The sequence below is a fragment of the Buteo buteo genome, chromosome 31 (assembly GCF_964188355.1).
Source record: "Buteo buteo chromosome 31, bButBut1.hap1.1, whole genome shotgun sequence".
NCBI classification, from domain to species: Eukaryota; Metazoa; Chordata; class Aves; order Accipitriformes; family Accipitridae; genus Buteo; species Buteo buteo.
Genome location: NC_134201.1, coordinates 2330192 through 2351170, shown reverse-complemented (window position 1 = coordinate 2351170; position 20979 = coordinate 2330192). Strand labels below are relative to the sequence as shown.

The window sequence follows — 20979 nt, the reverse complement described above, 5'->3', positions numbered from 1 at the left end:
AGTGCTTAGGAGAGGAGTTGGGGGAAGATTTGGGTTAGCGCCGTTTCCCTCCAGCACATGAACACCTCCCTCTGCTCCCATCCCGCGCCGCTGGTGGTGGTCACCATGTCACGCACCTGCTTGTAGGGTTGGTCCATCTCCAATGTCTCGGGAAGAGAAGGTTATGGTGCCCAGCTCTTACCTCCAAAATTTGGAAGGATGCCTGCCTGGAGACCTCAAGCTCTTACCTCCAAAATTTGGAAGGATGTCTGCCTGGAGACCTCAAGCTCTTACCTCCAAAATTTGGAAGGACGTCTGCCTGGAGACCTCAAGCTCTTACCTCCAAAATTTGGAAGGATGTCTGCCTGGAGCCCACCTCGAACTCTTACCTCCGAACCTTGGATGACAACTGCCTGGACACCTTCTCGAGCCTGAAGCTCCAATGGCGCCAGAGACCGCCCAAAGCTCTGGCACTGGGAAGGACCTCCAGCCAACGCTCCATGGATGAAGATGATGTTCTCCAGCCAACGCTCCAAGGACGAAGACCTCCTCCAGCCAACGCTCCGTGGATGAAGACCTCCTCCAGCCAATGCTACATGGACGAAGAAGACCTCCTCCAGTCAACGTTCCATGGATGAAGACCTCCTCCAGCCAACACTACATGGACGAAGAAGACCTCCTCCAGTCAACGTTCCATGGATGAAGACCTCCTCCAGCCAACACTCCACGGATGACGAAGACTTCCTCCAGCCAACGCTCCATGGACGATGAAGACCTTCTCCACCCAACGCTCCATGGACGAAGACCGCCTCCTCCAGCCAACGCTTTAAGAGACCCCCACCAGGCAAAAAGCCTGAAGAGCCTTGACCCCCAAGAAGCCCGTTGCGGGGCATCCCCTATAGCTCCTATATGGGGGGGGTGTCCTATAGGTGCCTTATTATGGGGGTCCCTTATAGCTCCTGTATGGGGGGGGCCCTATGGCTGCCTTGGGGGGGGATCCCCTAGAGCTGCTATATTGGGGGGGGGGTCCCTATAGCTGCCCTATTGTATGGGGGGGTCCCCTATAGCTCCTGTATGGGGGGATCCCCTAGAGCTGCCATATTGGGGGGGTCCCTATAGCTGCTGTATAGGCGGGTCCCCTATAGCTGCCATATTGGGGGGGTATCCGTATAGCTGCCCTATTGTGTAGGGGGTCCCCTATAGCTCCTGTATGGGGGGGAACCCTATAGCTGCCCTATTGTGGGGGGGGTCCCTATAGCTCCTGTATGGGGGGGGTGTCCCTGTAACTGCCCTATTGTGTGTGGGGGTCCCTATAGCTGCTGTATGGGGGGGATCCCTATAGCTGCCCTATTGTGTGGGGGGGTCCCTATAGCTCCTGTATGGGGGGGGGGTCCCTGTAGCTGCCCTATTGTGTGTGTGGGTCCCTATAGCTGCTGTATGGGGGTGTCCCTATAGCTGCCCTATTGGGGGGGGGTCCCTATAGCTGCTCTATGGGGGGGGGGGGAAGTCCCCTATAGCTCCTGTATGAGGGGGTCCCTACAGCTGCCCTATTGGAGGGGGGGTTCCCTATAGCTGCCCTATTGGGGGGGGTCCCTATAGTGTGTGGGGGTCCCTATAGCTGCTGTATGGGGGGGTCCCCACAGCTGCCCTATTGGGGGGGGTCCCTATAGCTGCTGTATGGGGGTCCCTATAGCTGCCGTACAGGCCAGGGGTCCCCTATAGCCCCCATATGGGGGGGGAAGTCCGCTATAGCTCCCATATGGGGGGGTCGCCCCCCCTTTCTCCCCCCCCCCGTTGCCATGGCGCCGGTCCTCCTCCTCCTCCTCCTCCTCCTCGGCCCACTCCCGCCTCAAAATGGCGGCGCCCACCTCGGCCGCTCCGGCCCGCGCGCCCTTGCCGACTCTATGATCCGGCGGCCCGACCTTGCAGCGGCCGTCGACCAATCGGAGGCGGGGCGACGCCGGGGCGGCGACCAATAGGAAAGCGCGCCGGGCAGGAAAGGGGCGGTCACCTTCTTCCCCCCCCCGCCCCGCTCCGTTCCCCAGCTAGGCCTCACCGGAAGAGGCGGGGAAAAGCCACAGGGGGGCGGTGCCCCGCCGGCGCTTCCACCAATAGAAACAAGCGGCGGGGCGGGAAGGGTGCGGCGAAGACCAATAGGGGTGGAGGGGGCGGGGCTAAAGCGCTCGCCGCGCTCTCCGGCCGCCGCAGCGTGAGTGCGGCGTGGGGGGGGGGGGGGGGGGGGGCGGCAGGATCGGGCCCCCCCCAAAAAATATGGGGCAGAATCGGGACCCCCAAGTGTGGGGCTGGACGGGAGGGGGGGGCAGGATCGGGCCCTTCGTGTTTGGGGGGGGGGAGTCGATTTGGGGGGGTGGTTTTGGGGGGTTTTGATTTTTTTGGGGGGGGGATTTTTTTTTTTGGGGGGGGGGTCCCCCCCCTCATGCGTGGGGTTTAGTTTTGGGGGGGGGTGAGTTTGAAGGGGGGGCAGCCCCCCCCCCATAACCAAGCCCTGGGAATTTGGGGGGGGGGCCATACACATTTTTGGGGTGTCCCCCCCCCCAAGGGCTTTTTTTTTTTTTTTTTGGGGGGGGTGTTTATGCTGACCCCCCCCCTTTTTTGCAGCCCCCCCCCCCCCCCCCTCACCATGGGCAACGTCCTGGCCGCCGGCTCCCCCCCACCTCCCCCTACAGCCCCCCCCCCCCTCCTGCCGGTCCCCCCCGGTTTTGGGGGACCCCCCCCCGTCAGCGGGTTGGGGCCCCCCCCCCGCCCCACAGAACCCGGGGGGGGGACGGACCCCCTCCCCAACCCCGGCGCCTTCGAGGAGTGCCACCGCCGCTGCAAGGGTGAGTTGGGTTTTTTTTTGGGGGGGGGGGGGAAAGCCACGACCCCCAGCCCCAAATCTGACCCCTAAGTGCCCCCCCCACATCCCCACTGGGCCCCCCCAGTTCCCCCAGTGCCCCCCCATCTCCATCAGCCCCCCCCCACATTACCACTGGGCCCCCCAGTTCCCCCCAGTGCCCCCATATCACTGTGGACCCCCCCCAAATCCCCACTGGACCCCCCCCCAATACCTACTGGCCCCCCCAGTGCCCCCCATATCACTGTGGGCCCCCCCCAAATCTCCACTGGGCCCCCCAGTGCCCCCCACATCCCCACTGGCCCCCCCAGTGCCCCCCACCTTGCTGTGCCCCCCCCCCCCCGAGACCCCAGTTCCCCCCAGTGCCCCCCCATCCCTCTCTGCCCCCCCCCGCACCCCAAAACTGGGGGTACACCCCCCCACCAACCTTCCACCCCACATTAAACCCCCCTCCTCGCCCCAAAACCCTCCTCCCCACCCCCCCACCCCCCAAAACCGGGGTGCCCCCCCCCCCCCAAAATTACAACTCCCCCCCCAAAATTTGGGGCTCCCCCCCCCCTCCAGAGCTCTTCCCCGTCCAAATGGAAGGCGTCAAGCTGACGGTGAACAAGGGGCTCAGCAACCACTTCCAGGTGAGTTTTTGGGGTGCTGGGGGGGGGGGATTAAATATTGGGGCACCCCCCCAGCACCCCAAAATCTTCCCCCCCCCACAGGTGAACCACACAGTCGCTCTCAGCACCCTGGGGGAGTCCAACTACCATTTCGGGGCGACCTACGTCGGCACGAAGCAGTTGAGCCCCACGGAGGTAAGAAAAGGATTTTGGGGGACCCCCACCCTATTTTTTGGGGGGGCCAACCCCCCTAAATTAAGGGGTTTGCCCCCCCCCCCACCCCCCCAAAAAAAAATTCCAGGCGTTCCCGGTGCTGGTGGGCGACATGGACAACAGCGGCAGCCTCAACGCTCAAGTTATCCATCAGCTGACGACGCGCCTCCGCTCCAAAGTGGCTTTCCAGGTAAATTTGGGGGTGTCCCCCCCCCCAAAAAAAAATAGGGGACCCCCCCAGAAAATGGGGGACACCAAGAAATGGTGGTTTGCTGAAAAAAGGGGGTCCTGTTGGAAAAAAAGGGGGTTTTCTCTCTGAAAATGGAGGGATTTTTACAGATGGGGGATGTGCAAAGGTGGGAGGGGGTCCTAAAAAAAAGGGGGACCCCCTAAAAAAGGGAACCCTAAAAAAGGGAACCCCTGAAAAAGGGGGCCCCAAAAAAAGGGGGGGACCTGTGAAAAAGGGAGACCCCTAAAAAAAGGGAGACCCCCTAAGAAAAGGGGGATCCCTAAAAAAGGGACCCCCTAAAAAAAGGGGAACCCTGAAAAAGGGGGACCCCCTAAAAAAGGGGGGGCACCTAAAAAAATAGGGGGACCCCTAAAAAAAGGGGATCCCCTAAGAAAGGGGGATGCCTACGAAAAAAGGGGGCACCCCCTAAAAATAGGGGGGACCCCTGGAAAAAAGGGGGACCCCTAAAAAAAAAATGGGAGACCCCTGGAAAAAAGGGGGGAACCCTAAATAAAAGAGGGACCCCTTTATAAAAAGGGGGAACCCTTAAAAAATGAGACCCCCTAAAAAAGGGGGGGCCCCTAAAAAAAAAAAGGAGGGACCCCCTAAAAAAAGGGGGCCCCCCTGGAAAAAAGGGGGACCCCCTAAAAAAGAAGGGGGGGTCAAAAAAGGGGGGCTGCCCTGAAAAATGGGGGACCACCTAAAAAAGAGTGGATCCCCCCCAAAAGGGGAGACCCCCTAAAAATGGGGGGGCTCCTGGGAAAAAAGGGGGGACCCTTTAAAAAAAAGGGCATCCCCTAAAAAATGGGGGGCTCCCCAAAAAAGGGGGATCTTCCAAAAAAAGGGGGGACCCCCAAAAGAAATAGCGAACCCCCTAAAAATGTGGGACTCCCTAAAAAAGGGGGATCCCCCAAAAATCATGAAACCCCTAAAAGTGGGGGAACCCCTAAAAATGGGGGAGCCCTCCAAAAAAGAGGGACCCCCCAAAAAAGAGGGACCCCCAGAAAAAGGGAAACCTCCTAAAAAAGTGGATTCTCCAAAAAAATGGGCACCCCCAAAAAAAGAGGGACCCCCCAAAAAAAGAGGGACCCCCCAAAAAAGAGGGACCCCCAAAAAAAGGGAAACCTCCTAAAAAAAGTGGATTCTCCAAAAAAATGGGCACCCCCAAAAAAAGAGGACCCCCCAAAAAAAAGAGGGACCCCCAAAAAAGAGGGACCCTAAAAAAAAGAGGGACCCCCCCAAAAAAGGGAAATCTCCTAAAAAAAGGGATTCTCCTAAAAAAATAGGGGATTTTCCAAAAAAAACGGGGATCCTCCAGAAAAAGGGGGAACCCCCTAAAAAAAGGGGGACCCTAAAAAATGGGGGAACCCTAAAAAATGGGGGGGACCCCCAAAAAAGAACAGCCCCCCCCCAAAACGGGGGGACAGACAAAAAAAAAATGGGGAAACTCCTAAAAAATGAGCGTTCCCCCCAAAAGGGGGACTTTCTAAAAATGGGAGGGGTTCCTAAAAATGGCGGGGACCCCCCCAAAAACAGAAGGACCCCCCAAAAAAGGGGGGACCCCCAGTTCACCCCATTTTTCCGCCCCCCCCCCAGACGCAGCAGGCGAAGTTCGTCAACTGGCAGGTGGACGGCGAATATCGGGGGGCTGATTTCACGGCCGCCGTCACGCTGGGGAACCCCGATATTTTGGTGGGGTCAGGTAAGCACCCCCCCCAAAAAAAATTGGGGGACCCACCCCAAAAAAAATAGGGACACCCCCAAAAAAAAATTTGGGGGGTCATCAGGGGAATCTCCCTGAAATAAGGATGGATGAATTTGGTAGCGTGGTGTTGGGGAGGGGGTAGGGGAGCGCCCCAAAATGAGGAACCCCCAAATTTTGGGGGTGCACTGACCCCCCCAAAATGGGGAACCCTGATATTGTGGGATGGGGTACACCCTGTTTTGGGGAACCCCCGTATTGTGGAGGAGGGCACCCCAAAATCTAAGGGAACCCCATTTTGGGGGCACCCCAAAATCCGTGGGACGCAGGGATCCCCGTTTTGGGGAACCCCAAAATTCAGGGGGCCGGACATACCTCGTTTTGGGGTGCCCCCCCACTTCCCCATTTTGGGGTACCCCAAAATCCATGGGAACAGATGTAGGTTTTTGGGGTACCCCTCCACTTCCCCATTCTGGGGTACCCCAAAATCCACGGGAGAGGATGTACTTTTTTTGGGGTGCCCCCACACTTCCCCATAGAGGGGCACCCCAAAATCCAAGGGAACCCCATTTTAGGGCATCCCAAAATCCGTTGCACCGGAGATACTTTTTTTGGGGTGCCCCCCACTTCCTATTTTGGGGTACCCCAAAATCCATGGGGCCGGACCTACTTTTTTTGGGGTGCCCCCCCACTTCCCCATAGAGGAGCACCTCAAATTCCAAGGGAACCCCATTTTGGGGGCACCCCAAAATCCTTGGGAGCGGACATAAAGTTTTTTGGGGTGCCCCCCACTTCCCCGTTTTGGGGTACCCCAAAATCCGTGGGGCCGGACCTACTTTTTTTGGGGTGCCCCCCACTTCCCTATAGAGCGGCACCCCAAAATCTAGGGGAACCCCATTTTGGGGCACCCCAAAATCCATGGGAGCGGACTTACCTCATTTTGGGGTGCCCCTCCACTTCCCCATTTTGGGGCACCCCAAAATCCAAGGGAGCAGATGTACTTTTTTTGGGGTGCCCCCCACTTCCCCATAGAGGGGGACCCCAAAATCCATGGGAACCCCATTTTAGGGCACCCCAAAATCTGTGGGACCAGACATACTTTTTTTGGGGTGCCCCCCACTTCCCCATTTTGGGGCACCCCAAAATCCATGTGGCTGGACCTACTTTTTTTGGGGTGCCCCCCCACTTCCCCATAGCGGCGTACCCCAAAAATCCACGGGAGCAGATGTAGTTTTTTGGGGTGCCCCCACTTTCCTTTTACCAAGACACCCCAAATTCCAAGGAAACCCCATTTTTGGGGCACCCCAAAATCCTTGGAAGCGGACATAAATTTTTTGGGGTGCCCCCCACTTCCCCATAGCGGGGTACCCCAAAAATCCACGGGAGCAGATGTAGTTTTTTGGGGTGCCCCCACTTTCCTTTTACCAAGACACCCCAAATTCCAAGGAACCCCCATTTTTGGGGCACCCCAAAATCCTTGGAAGCGGACATAAATTTTTTGGGGTGCCCCCCCACTTCCCCATTTTGGGGCACCCCAAAATCCAAGGGACCGGACGTAGGTTTTTTGGGGTGCCCCCCCACTTCCCCATAGCGGGGTACCCCAAAAATCCATGGGAACCCCATTTCACCCCCCCACACCCCACTTCACGCATCCTTCCCCACCTCCCCATAATTTTGGGGTGCCCCCCCAAAAAAATGACCCCCCCCAAATTTTTTTTTTTTTTTTTTTTTAGGAATTTTGGTCGCCCACTATCTCCAGAGCATCACCCCAACTTTGGCGCTGGGGGGGGAACTGGTTTACCACCGCCGCCCCGGGGAGGAAGGCACCGTCGTCTCCCTCGCCGGCCGTTACACAGGTAACCCCGAAATTTTTTGGGGTGCTGGGGGGGGGAACCCCCAAAAAATCCACATTTCCCCCCCCCCAATTTTTTTTTTTTTTATCGTTTTCCGCCCCCCCCAGCACCCAACTGGATCGGCACCCTGACGGTGGGACAAGCGGGTGCTCACGCGACTTATTACCACCGAGCTAACGAGCAGGTAAAGAGGGGGGGTACCCCAAAATATTTTATTTTTTGGGGTGCTATAGGGGAAAGTGGGTGACCCCCCCCCCAAATTTATTTTTTTTTTTTTTTAGCTGCAGGTGGGGGTGGAATTCGAAGCCAGCACCCGGCTGCAGGACACGAGCGTCGCCTTCGGGTACCAGCTGGAGCTGCCCAAGGGGAACCTGCTTTTTCGGGGTACGGGGGGGGCACCCCAAAAAATATAGGGGGGGCACCCCAATAATTTGGGGGGGGAGAGAGGGAGGTTGGAGGGGGGGGCGCCCCGGAAATGTGGGAGAGGTTGGAGGGGGAGTTGAGGGGAGGGGGTTGAAGTAGACCGTGCGCCCCCCCCCGAAAAAATAAGGGGTGCACCCCAAAAATATTGGGGGTACCCTAAAAAAATAGGGGGTCTCATAAAAAATAGGGGGGGCCTCAAAAATGTAGGGGGTGCCCAGAATATGGGGGGGTCCCAAAAATAGGGGGATCCTGAAAATATTGGTGGGGGGGGCCCAAAATATAGGGGGGTCCCAAAATATAGGGGGGACCCCAAAATATAGGGGCACCCCCAAAATATAGGGGTGTCCCAAAAGTATGGGGGGGTCTCCGAAAATAGGAGATCCCTAAAATATAGGGGGGGCCCAAAAATAGGGGCGTCCCCAAAATATAGGGGATCCCCAAAATATAGGGGGGGTCCCCAAAATGTAGGGGGGAATCCCAAAATATAGGGAGTACCCAAAAATGGGGGGGCTCCCCAAAATATAGGGGGGGGCAAAAATGGGGGGGACCCCAAAATATAGGGAGGTCCCCAAAAATAGGGATTCCCTAAAATATAAGGGGGGTCCCCAAAATATAGGGGGGGCCCAAAAATGGGGGGGACCCCAAAATATAGTGGGATCCCTGAAAATAGGGGGGTCTCCAAAATATAGGGGGTCCCAAAAATACAGGCGGGTCCCCGAAAATAGGGGGTCCCTAAAATATAGGGGGGTCCCCAAAATACAGCAGGATCCCCGAAAATAGGGGCGTCCCCAAAATATAGGAGGGTCCCCAAAATATAGGGGGGTCCCCGAAAATGGGGGGGACCCCAAAATATAGGGAGTATCCAAAAATAGGGGGTCCCCAAAATATAAGGGGGTCCCCAAAATATAACGGGATTCCCAAAAATAGGGGGGTCCCCAAAATATAGTGTGATCCCTGAAAATAGGGGTGTCCCCAAAATATAAGGGGGTCCCAAAAATAGGGGGGGTCCCCAAAATATAGGGAGTACCCGAAAATAGGGGGGGGCCCCAAAATATAGGGGGGTCCCAACAATGGAGGGACCCCAAAAAACAGGGGGGGTCCCATGAAAAATAGGGGGGGGTCCCCAAAATATATGGGGGGGTCCCAAAAACGGGGGGGATCCCAAAAATATGGGGAGGGCAAAAATAGGGGGGACCCCGTGATGTCCCCCATGACGATGTCCCCATGTCCCCCATGACGTCCCCCCTGACGACGTCCCCTTGGTGTCCCCCACGATGTCCCTCATGACGTCCCCCATGACAATGTCCCCTTGATGTCCCCCATGGTGTCCCCCATGACGACGTCCCCCATGACAACGTCCCCACGATGTCCCCATGTCCCCCATGACGTCCCCCATGACGACGTCCCCCATGATGACGTTCCCCATGATGACGTTCCCCATGATGACGTCCCCTTGATGTCCCCACGTCCCCCATGATGTCCCCCATGACGACATCCCCCATGACAACATCCCCACGATGTCCCCATGTCCCCCATGATGTCCCCCATGATGACGTCCCCCATGACAACGTCCCCTTGGTGTCCCCATGTCCCCCGTGATGTCCCCTGTGATGTTCCCCATGATGATGTCCCCTTGGTGTCCCCATGTCCCCTGTGATGTCCCCCATGACCATGTCCCCCATGACAGCGTCCCCTTGGTGTCCCCGTGTCCCCCATGGTGTCCCCCATGATGATGTCCCCCATGACGACGTCCCCTCGGTGTCCCCATGTCCCCTGTGATGTCCCCCATGACGATGTCCTCATGTCCCCCATGATGTCCCCCATGACAACATCCCCTCGGTGTCCCCATGTCCCCCATGATGTCCCCCATGACGTCCCCCATGATGACGTCCCCCATGATGATGTCTCCCATGATGATGTCTCCCATGATGACATCCCCTTGGTGTCCCCACGTCCCCCACGACGTCCCCCATGACGACGTCCCCCATGATGACATCCCCACGATGTCCCCACGACGTCCCCCATGATGACGTCCCCCATGACGGTGTCCCCATGACGTCCCCCATGATGACATCCCCCATGATGACATCCCCACGATGTCCCCACGACGTCCCCCATGATGGCGTTCCCCATGACGACGTCCCCCATGATGATGTCCCCCACAACGACGTCCCCCATGACGACGTCCCCACGATGTCCCCATGACGTTCCCCATGACAATGTCCCCCATGACGACGTTCCCCATGATGACGTCCCCCATGATGACGTCCCCTTGGTGTCCCCATGTCCTCCGTGATGTCCCCCATGACAACGTCCCCTTGATGTCCCCACATCCCCCACGACGTCCCCCATGATGACGTTCCCCATGACGACGTCCCCCATGATGATGTCCCCCATGATGACGTTCCCCATGATGACGTCCCCTTGATGTCCCCACGTCCCCCACGACGTCCCCCATGACGACGTCCCCCATGACAACGTCCCCACGATGTCCCCCATGATGACGTCCCCCATGACGATGTCCCCCATGACGATGTCCCCCATGATGACGTTCCCCATGACGACGTCCCCTTGATGTCCCCACGTCCCCCACGACGTCCCCCATGACGACGTCCCCTCGTTGTCCCCACGTCCCCCGTGCCGCCGCCCCCCCCCGGTGACGCCGCCCCCCCCGTTGTCCCCAGGCTCGGTGGACAGCAGCTGGGTGGTGGGGGCGGTGCTGGAGAAGAAGCTGCCGCCGCTGCCCCTGACGCTGGCGCTGGGAGCCTTCCTCAACCACCGCAAGAACAAGTTCCACTGCGGCTTCGGCCTCACCATCGGCTAGAGCCTCCTCCTCCTCCTCGTCCGCCTCACCGACGTCGTCCTCCTCGTCTTCCTCACCGGCTTCGGCCTCCTCCTCCTCCTCCAGGCTCATCGGCCTCACTGCCAGCCTCCTCACCTTCATCATCCTCGCCTCCGTTCTCCTCCCCTTCGTCCTCCTCCTCCCCTTCATCATCCTCACCTCCGTTCTCCTCCCCTTCGTCTTCCTCCTCGCTTTCCTCCTCCTCCTCGCCTTCATCATCCTCGCCTCCGTTCTCCTCCCCTTCGTCCTCCTCACCTTCATCATCCTCGCCTCTGTTCTCCCCTTCGTCTTCCTCCTCCTCACCTTCATCATCCTCGCCTCCGTTCTCTTCCCCTTCATCTTCCTCCTCCTCCTTATCTCCATTCTCCTCACCTTCCTCCTCACCTCCATTCTCTTCATCCTCCTCCTCACGTCATTCTCCTCCCCTTCATCTTCCTCCTCCTCCCCTTCCTCATCTTCACCTCCACTTTCATCTTCCTCTTCCTCACCTCCATTCTCCTCTCTTTCATCTTCCTCCTCACCTTCTTCCTCCTTTTCCTCCTCATCTTCCTCCTCCTCCCCTTCCTCCTCCTCTCCTTCATCTTCCTCCTCCTCTCCTTCATCTTCCTCATCCCCTTTCCCCTTCCTCCTCCCCCTCATCTTCATCCTTTTCCTTCCCGCCCTCCTCCTTGCCTTCACCTTCCTCCTCCCCTTCGGCCTCATCGGCCTCACTTCCGTCCTTCATCATCCTCGCCTCCATTCTCCTCCCCCTCATCTTCCTCCCCACCTTCCTCCTTTTCGCCCCCCCCCTTCATCTTCCTCCTCCCCTTCAGCCTCCTCTGTCCTCCTCCCCTTCCTCCTCCTCGCCTTCCTCTTCCTCCCCCTCATCTTCCTCCTGTCCATCTTCCTCCTCTTCCCCTCCTCTTCCTCCTTCCCCCCGCCCTTCCTCCTCCTCCCCCTCATCTTCCTCCCATCCATCTTCCTCCTCTTCCCCTCCTCTTCCTCCTTCCCCCCCCCGCCCTTCCTCCTCCTCCCCCTTCCTCTTCCTCCTCCTCTTCCTCCCCCAACACCCCACAGCTGCCGGCGGCCACCGTGTCCCCCCCCATGGCGGGGGCCCCCCCCAAGGCCATTTTTGGGGGGTCCTCCCCCATTTTGCCCTTGCCCCCCCCCCAGAGGAAGGAGGGGGGGGTCCCCAATTCCTCCCCCCCCCCAGGAGGACACCCCAGACAGAGACTGGCTCAATTTTGGGGTGCAGAGGGGGGGGACCCCCCCAAAAGAAATTTGGGGGGGCCCCCCCCATTGCGGCACGGGGCCCGAAAAGTCCCAATAAAGCAACTGGCCTCGTTTTTGGGGGGGTCTCAGCCTTTATTTTGGGGGGGGGACACCCCACACAAAATTTGGGGGACCCCCCCATTGCACCCCACATCCCTTGCCCCCCCTGAAGCGTGTGACACCCCAAAACGGGGGGGTGAACCCCAATATTTGGGGGGGGCACCTCAAATTAGTCTTGGGGGGGCTGATGGGATTTGGGGGGGGACCCCAGATTAGTCTTGGGGGGGGTCGATAGGGTTTGGGGGGGCACCCCAAATTAGTCTGGGGGGGGGTCAGTGGGATTTGGGGGGGCCCTGGGGGTGGGGGGGGAAGCCAGGAGGCTGCTGTACCCCAAAACCATCCTGGGTTCACCCCAGATTTGGGGGGGGGATGCCTCGGACCCCCCCCAAAATACCTCAAACCAAATTTTTTTTGGGGGGGGGGGGGTGCAAGTGGGGTTCAGCCTCGATTTGGGGGGGCATCCGCTCCCCCCCTCTCTCCCAGTTTGGGGGTTCCCCTCCCCGCCCCAAGCCGATTTGGGGGGGTCAGCCCCATTTTGGGGGCTCGCCCCTCCCATTGTGGGGCTGACCCCCCCCATTTTGGGGTTCAACCCCCCCATTTTGGGGCTTAATCCCCCCATTTTGGGGTTTACCCCCCTTTTTGGGGGCTCACCCCCCCATTTTGGGGTTCAGCCCCCCTTTTTGGGTCTTAATCCCCCCATTTTGGGGCTCACCCCCCATTTTAGGGCTCACCCCCCCCATTTTGGGGGCTCAACACCCCCATTTTGGGGCTCCCCCCCCATTTGGGGGTTCAACCCCCCCCCTTTCGGGTCTTACTCCCCCCCATTTTGGGGTTCACCCCCTGTTTTTGGGTTTTACCCCCCCATTTCGGGGCTCCCCCCCATTTTGGGGGCTCACCCCCCCATTTTGGTGTTCACCCCCCCATTTTGGGGTTCACCCCCCTTTTTGGGTCTTACTCCCCCCAATTTTGGGGTTCACCCCCCCATTTTGGGGCTCAATCCCCCATTTTGGGGTTCACCCCCCCATTTTGGGGTCTTACTCCCCCCATTTTGGGGTTCACCCCCCCTTTTTGGGTTTTACCCCCCCCATTTCGGGGCTCCCCCCCATTTTGGGGGCTCACCCCCCCATTTTGGGGTTCACCCCCCCCTTATTGGGTCTTACTCCCCCCATTTTGGGGCTCACCCCCCCATTTTGGGGCTCAATCTCCCATTTTGGGGTTCACCCCCCCATTTTGGGGTTCACCCCCCTTTTTGGGTCTTACTCCCCCCAATTTTGGGGTTCACCCCCCCATTTTGGGGCTCAATCCCCCATTTTGGGGTTCGACCCCCCCCTTTTGGGGTCTTACTCCCCCCATTTTGGGGTTCACCCCCCCCCTTTTTGGCCCTCACCCCCCTTTTTGGGCTCACCCCCCATTTTGGGGGTTCACCCCCCCCATTTGGGGTCTCACCCCCCCATTTTGGGGGTTCACTCCCCATTTTAGGGCTCAACCCCCCATTTTGGGGTTCACCCCCCCATTTTGGCCCTCCCCCTCCCCCATTTTGGGGTTTCACCCCCCCCCTCTAATTTAGGGGCTCGACCCCAATGACGGGGCGCCCCTCCCCACCCCCACCCCCCCCAAAATCGCCCTTCCCCCCCCACCCTTTGGACTTTGCCCCCCCCCCCGCCACGTCGGGGGCCAAGTCCAACATGGGCCGTGCCCGGGCGGGGCGGGGGGACACGATGACATCACAGGTGGGGGGACCCCCCCCCCAACCCCCCCCCCCCAAATTTTGGGGTGCTTTTGGGGGGGGTGGAGAGAAAAAGAGGAGGGTTTTTTTGGGGGTGCCCCCCCCAGTCCCCCCCAATGGCTTGGAGGGAGGGGGGTGGGGTGGTGGCGGGGTGACCTTTGCCCCCGCCCCGCCCCGGCACCGCCCTTTCCCCCCCTCCCTCCGCCCCGCCCCCTCCTGGGGGTAATTTAAGGACCCCCCCACCCCACCCCCAGGGTGGGTGCGAAGCCAGAGGGACCCCACAGGTGACAGGGACACGGGGGGGGGACACACACACATTTGGGGGCATTTTGGGGACTTTTGGGACATTTTGGGGACATTGGAGGGATATTGGGGACATTTTGGGGAGGGGGGTGGGTTGGGGACGGGGGGGTTGGGGGCAGGTTGGGGGCATTTGGGGACATTTTGGGACACTTTGGGGACAGTTTGTGGACATTGGGGACAGTTTGGGGACAGGGGGCATTTTGGGGCCATTTGGGGACATTTTGGGCCATTTGGGGCCATTTGGGGGACATTGGGAACATTTTGGGGACGGGCATTTTGGGGAGATTTGAGGACATTTGGGGTTGGGGACATTTGGGGACATTTTGGGGACATTGGGGACAGTTTGGGGACAGGGGCATTTTGGGGAGATTTGGGGCCATTTGGGGCCATTTGGGGATGGGGCCTTTTGGGGACATTGGGGACACTTTGGGGACATGGGGGATATTTTGGGGAGGGGGGCGGTTTGGGGACGGGGGGGTTGTGGGGCATTTGGGGACATTGGGGACAGTTTGGGGACATTTTGGGACATTTGGGGATGGGGCAGGTTGGGGCCATTTGGGGACGGGGCCATTTGGGGACATTTTGGGGACATTGGGGACACTTTGGGGAGGGGGGTGGTTTGAGGACGGGGGGGTTGTGGGGCATTTGGGGACATTTTGGGGACATTGGGGACAGTTAGGGACATTTTGGGACATGTGGGGACAGGGCAGGTTGGGGACATTTGGGGACATTTTGGGACATTTGGGGATGGGGCCATTTGGGGACATTTTGGGGACATTTGGGGACGGAGGCAGGTTGGGTTTGGGGCCATTTTGGGGACTTTGGGGACATTTAGGGACATTTTGGGGACAATTGGGACACATTGGGGACACTTTGGGGACGGGAGCAGTTTGGGGACGGGGGTTGTGGGGCATTTGGGGACATTTTGGGGGACTTTGGGGACAAGCTGAGGACATTTGGGGGACATTTGGGATAGATTGGGGACAATCAGGACAATTTTGGGACAAGGGGGCAGGTTTGGGACAGATTGGGGACACTTTGGGGACATTTGGGACAGGTTGGGGACACTTTGGGGTCATTGGGGCACTTTGGGGACAATTTGGGGACAATCAGGACAATTTTGGGACAGGTTGGGGACAATTCGGGGACTTTGGGGACAATCGGGACAATTTTGGGACAGGTTGGGGACATTTGGGACAGTTTGGGGGACATTGGGACAGTGTGGGGACAATGGGGACAATTTGGGGACAATCGGGACAATTTTGGGACAGGTTGGGGACATTTGGGACAGTTTGGGGGACATTGGGACAGTGTGGGGACAATGGGGACAATTTGGGGACAATCGGGACAATTTTGGGACAGGTTGGGGGCATTCGGGACAGGGGGCGGATGACGGAGGCAGTTTGGGGACAAAGGGGGCGGATTTGGGGACGTTGGGGGCAAGAGGGCAGGTTGGGGACCTTGGGGACAAGGGTCAAGTTGGGGACAAAGGGGACGGGTTGGGGACAAAATGGGGAGTTTGGGGACAATGGGGGGAGTTTGGGGACAAAGGGGACAGTTTGGGGACAGGGACGGTTTGGGGACAAAGGGGACAGTTTGGGGACAGACAGTTTGGGGACAAAGGGGACAATTTGGGGACAGTTTGGGGACAGGGACGGTTTGGGGACAAAGGGGACAATTTGGGGACAGTTTGGGGACAGGGACGGTTTGGGGACAAAGGGGACAATTTGGGGACAGTTTGGGGACAGGGACGGTTTGGGGACAAAGGAGACAGTTTGGGGACAGGGACGGTTTGGGGACAAAGGGGGCAATTTGGGGACAATGGGGACAGTTTGGGAATGGACAGTTTGGGGACAAAGGGGACAACTTGGGGACAGTTTGGGGACAAAGGGGGCGATTTGGGGACAGGGACAGTTTGGGGACAAAGGGGACAGTTTGGGGACAGGGACGGTTTGGGGACAAAGGGGACAGTTTGGGGACAGACAGTTTGGGGACAAAGGGGACAATTTGGGGACAGTTTGGGGACAGGGACGGTTTGGGGCCAAAGGGGGCAATTTGGGGACAATGGGGACAGTTTGGGAATGGACAGTTTGGGGACAAAGGGGACAATTTGGGGACAGTTTGGGGACAAAGGGGGCGATTTGGGGACAGGGACAGTTTGGGGACAAAGGGGACAATTTGGGGACAGTTTTGGGACGGACAGTTTGGGGACAAAGGAGACAGTTTGGGGACAGGGACGGTTTGGGGAGAAAGTGGACAGTTTGGGGACAGAAGTTTGGGGACAAAGGGGACAATTTGGGGACAGTTTGGGGACAAAGGGGACAATTTGGGGACAATGGGGATAGTTTGGGGACAGAGTTTGGGGACAAAGGGGACAATTTGGGGACAAAGGGACGGTTTAGGGACAAGGGACACTTTAGGGACAATGGGACAAAGAATTTGGGGACAAAGGGGGCGATTTGGGGACAGACAGTTTGGGGACAAGGGACAATTTGGGGACAAAGGGGACAGTTTTGGGACAGGGATGGTTTGGGGACAAGGGACACTTTAGGGACAAAGGGGAGAAAGAATTTGGGGACAAAGGGGGCGATTTGGGGATGGGGACGATTTGGGGACAAAGGGGACGGTTTGGGGACAATGAGGACAATTTGGGGACAAAGGGGACAGTTTGGGGACAATGGGGAGACTTTTGGGGTGGGGGCAGTTTGGGGACAAAGGGGACAATTTGGGGACAAAGGGGAGAGTTTTGGGGTGGGGGCGGTTTGGGGACAAAGGGGACAATTTGGGGACAAAGGGGACAGTTTTGGGGACAGGGACGGTTTGGGGACAGTTTGGGGACAAAGGGGAGACTTTTGGGGTGGGGGCAGTTTGGGGACAAAGGGGAGAGTTTTGGGGAGGGGGCGGTTTGGGGACAAAGGGGACAATTTGGGGACAAAGGGGACAGTTTTGGGGTGGGGGCGGTTTGGGGACAAAGGGGACAATTTGGGGACAAAGGGGGGCCCCTTCACCCCAACACCCCCCCCCCCCCAGGTGCCACCATGAAGTTCTGGGTCGTGCTGGTGGCAGCGACGCTGCTGGCGGGTGAGTGTCACCCCCCCCCCCAAAAAATGTCACCACCCCCCCCCCAAAATGTCACCCCCCTCCCAGTGTCACCCCCCCCCCAGTGTCCCCAAACTGGGACCCCCAAATCTGGCATGCCCGCTATGGGGCTGGGGGGGGGGGGGACCCCAAATTGGGGAAGGGGGATTGGGTGGGGGGGCACCCAAAAAGGGGAAGGAGGATTGGGGGGGCACCCTAAATTGGGGAAGGGGAGTTGGGGGGGGCACCCCAAATTGGGGAGGGGAGGGGGGGACCCAAAAAGAGGGAGAGAGGATTTGGGGGGGGACCCCAAATTAGGGAAGGGAGATGGGGGGGCACCCCAAATTGGGGAAGGGGAATGGGGGGGCACCCAAATTGGGGAGGGGAGATGTGGGGGGCACCCTAAATTGGGGAAGGGGAATTTTTTTGGGGGGGGGATCCCAAATTGGGGAAGGGAGATGGGGGGCACCCCAAAATATGGAGGGGAGATCTAGGGGGGGGGCACCCCAAATTGGGGAAGGGGAATTGGGGGGGCACCCAAAAAGGGGAAGAGGATTTGGGGGGGGCACCCTAAATTGGGGAAGGGGAATGGGGGGGGCACCCAAGATTGGGGAAGAGGATTGGGGGGGCACCCTAAATTGGGGAAAGGGAATGGGGGGGGGCACCCAAATTGGGGAAGGGGGATTTGGGGGGGACCCCAAATTGGGGAAGGGGAATTGGGGGGGGCACCCAAAAAAGGGGGAGAGAATTTGGGGGGGGGACCCCAAATCATGGAAGGGGAATTGGGGGGGGGGCACCCAAATAGGTGAGAGGATTTGGGGGGGGGGTTACCCTAAATTGGGGAAGGGAGATTGGGGGGGACCCCAAAAGGGGAATGAGGATGAGGGGGGGCACCCCAAATTGGGGAAGGGGAATGGGGGGGCACCCAAAAAAAGGAATAGGATTTGGGGGGGGGGGCACCCCAACTTAGAGAATGGAGATTTGGGGGGGGGCACCCCAAATAGGAAAAGGAAGATTTTTTTCGGGGTGCTAGAGAGGGGTCCCCCAAGTGGGTCACCGCCCCCCCCCCCAAAAAAAAAAACCCAACCAAATTCCCGCAGGCTGTGGGGCGGAGCTGGCCCCCCCCGAGACCGCCCCCCCCCCGGGCAGCCGGATTTGGGGGTACCTGGGGCTGCTGGGGGAGGCGGCCGAGAACGCGACGGCGCGGCTGCGGGGGGCCCCCCTCCTCCAGAAGCTGCGGTGAGTTGGGGTTTGGGGGGGGGGGTTTTTTGGGGGGGGGAACATCATAGACCCTATAGGGACATCATGGGCCCCATAGGGATGTCATGGGCCCCATAGAGACCCCACGGACCCTATAGATGCCCCGTGGACCCTATAGAGACCCCACAGACCCCATAGAGACCCCACGGACCCTATAGATGCCCCATGGTCCCTATAGATGCCCCACGGACCCTATAGAGACCCCATGGACCCCGTAGAGACCCCACAGACCCTGTAGAGACCCCACGGACCCTGTAGATGCCACATGGACCCTATAGAGACCCCACGGACCCTATAGATGCCCCGTGGACCCTATAGAGACCCCACGGACCCCATAGAGACCCCACGGACCCTATAGATGCCCCATGGCCCCTATAGATGCCCCGTGGACCCTATAGAGACCCCACGGACCCTGTAGAGACCCCACGGACCCTATCGGGACCCCATGGACCCTGTAGATGCCACATGGACCCTATAGAGACCCCATGGACCCTATGGACCCCGTAGAGACCCCACAAACCCTGTAGATGCCCCATTGACCCTGTAGAGACCCCATTGACCCCATAGACACCCCATGGCCCCTACAGACACCCCATGGCCCCTATAGGCACCCTACGGACCCCATAGCGTCTTGATAGACCCCACGAAGACTCAGCACCCCCCGAATTGACCCCACGACCCCCCATAGGGACTCCATTGACCCTATAGAGACCCCATGGCCCCTATAGAGACCCCATTGACCCCATAGAGACCCCATTCACCCTATAGAGACCCCATAGACCCTCTAGGTACCCTATGGACCCCATAGCGTCTCAATGGACCCCATGAAGACTTGGCGCACCCCAAGTTGACCCCACAACGCCACCATAGGGACCCCATTGACCCTGTAGAGACCCCATGGCCCCTATAGAGACCCCATTGACCCTATAAAGACCTCATTGACCCCATAGACACCCCATGGCCCCTACAGACACCCCATGGCCCCTACAGGCACCCTATGGACCCCATAGCGTCTCGGTGGACCCCGCGAAGACTCAGCTCCCCCCAAGTTGACCCCACAACGCCCCCATAGGGACCCCATTGACCCTATAGAGACCCCATTGACCCTATAAAGACCCCATTGACCCCATAGACACCCCATGGCCCCTACAGACACCCCATGGCCCCTATAGGCACCCTACGGACCCCATAGCGTCTTGATAGACCCCACGAAGACTCAGCACCCCCCGAATTGACCCCAAGACCCCCCGTAGGGGCTCCAACGGACCCCCCCGGGACATCGCCGAGCCCCTTCCCCTATGGACAAAATGACATAGGTGGGGGGTCACCCCCCAAATTCCTCTCTATAGGGTCCTGGCGCAGGAACTGGGAAGCCAAGCGAGCGCCCTGAGCGAGCGGCTGCGGGCGGAAGCGCGGGAAGCGGGGAGCCGGGCGTCGGAATACGGGTCGGAAGCGCGGTGGGCGTTGGAGCAGAGTTGGGGGGAGCTGAAGAGCCGGGGGGCCGCCTACGGCCGAAAACTGCGGAAACGCCTCAACCGGGACGGCGACGAATTGCGCCGGCGGTGGGACGCCTATAGCCAAGCTATAGGGGACGGGGTGGCCAGCCTGCGGCGGAGCTGGGGGGGCGGGGAGGGGGTTTGGGGGGACCCCGGCGCACCTCGAGTTGCGGAAAGTTGAGGTTGTTGGCGGAAGGGTGCGCCCCCCCCCAAAAAAATTAAAAAAAAATTAAAATATATATATATATATATACGTGGAGATAGAGAAATATATATATATATATATATGGCCCCCGGGGTGGTGGGGTGTGATGAGGTGCACCCCGAGAAAGGGTGCTGAGCACCCCAACGCTGATGGATGCGGGGGTGCACCCCAATAAATGGTGATGGGAGAGGCGTGGATGTGGTTTTGTGGGGGGGGGCACCCACTGCACCCCAAAAGGGCAGGTTGTACCCCAAAAGGGCAGCCAGCACCCCAATAACCGGCACTGAGCACCCCAAAAGGGCACCCAGCACCCCTAAAGGGCACCCAGCACCCCAATAACAGGCACTGAGGACCCCAAAAGGGCACCCAGCACCCCAAAATACCCCCCTGCACCCCACTAACAGGCACTGAGCACCCCAAAATGAACCCCTGCACCCCAAAAACCAGCACTGAGCACCCCTAAAGGGCACCCAGCACCCCAAAAGGGCACCTTGCACCCCAATAACAGGCACTGAGCACCCCTAAAGGAGCCTCAGCACCTCAAAAGGACACCTTGCACCCCAAAAACAGGCACTGAGCACCCCAAAATGACCCCCTGCACCCCAATAACCAGCACTGAGCACCCCTAAAGGGCACCCAGCACCCTAATAACAGGCACTGAGCACCCCAAAAGGGCACCCAGCACCCCTAAAGGACACCCAGCACACTTAAAGGGCACCCAGCACCCCAAAATGACCCCCTGCACCCCAAAAAACAGCACTAAGCACCCCAAAAAGGCAGCCAGCACCTCAAAATGACCCCCTGCACCCCAATAACCAGCACTGAGCATCCCTAAAGGGCACCCAGCACCCCAAAAGGGCAGCCAGCACCCCAATAACCAGCACTGAGCACCCC

At 59.0% G+C, this 20979-nt stretch overlaps 3 protein-coding genes across 3 annotated transcripts; 2 read left to right on the top strand and 1 right to left on the bottom strand.

Moving 5' to 3' along the window:
- The first annotated feature begins 2620 nt into the window (after positions 1-2620).
- TOMM40 (translocase of outer mitochondrial membrane 40) lies at positions 2621-10862 on the top strand. Its single transcript, XM_075018788.1, has 9 exons — positions 2621-2819; positions 3398-3465; positions 3547-3639; positions 3746-3847; positions 5483-5588; positions 7322-7444; positions 7549-7625; positions 7723-7825; positions 10549-10862. Exons 1-9 carry the CDS (start codon positions 2621-2623, stop codon positions 10686-10688), a joined length of 1011 nt encoding a protein of 336 aa, XP_074874889.1. The 3' UTR covers positions 10689-10862.
- On the bottom strand, positions 10741-11540 carry LOC142026002 (uncharacterized). Its single transcript, XM_075018749.1, has 2 exons — positions 10962-11540; positions 10741-10911 (listed from the first exon to the last, which is right to left on the bottom strand). The coding sequence occupies exons 1-2, from the start codon at positions 11406-11408 to the stop codon at positions 10741-10743; spliced, it is 618 nt and encodes a 205-aa protein (XP_074874850.1). The 5' UTR covers positions 11409-11540.
- Positions 11541-14009: 2469 nt separating this feature from the next.
- APOE (apolipoprotein E) lies at positions 14010-20272 on the top strand. Its single transcript, XM_075018914.1, has 4 exons — positions 14010-14027; positions 17077-17127; positions 18225-18363; positions 19734-20272. Exons 2-4 carry the CDS (start codon positions 17085-17087, stop codon positions 20059-20061), a joined length of 510 nt encoding a protein of 169 aa, XP_074875015.1. The 5' UTR covers positions 14010-14027; positions 17077-17084; the 3' UTR covers positions 20062-20272.
- The last annotated feature ends 707 nt before the right edge of the window (positions 20273-20979 follow it).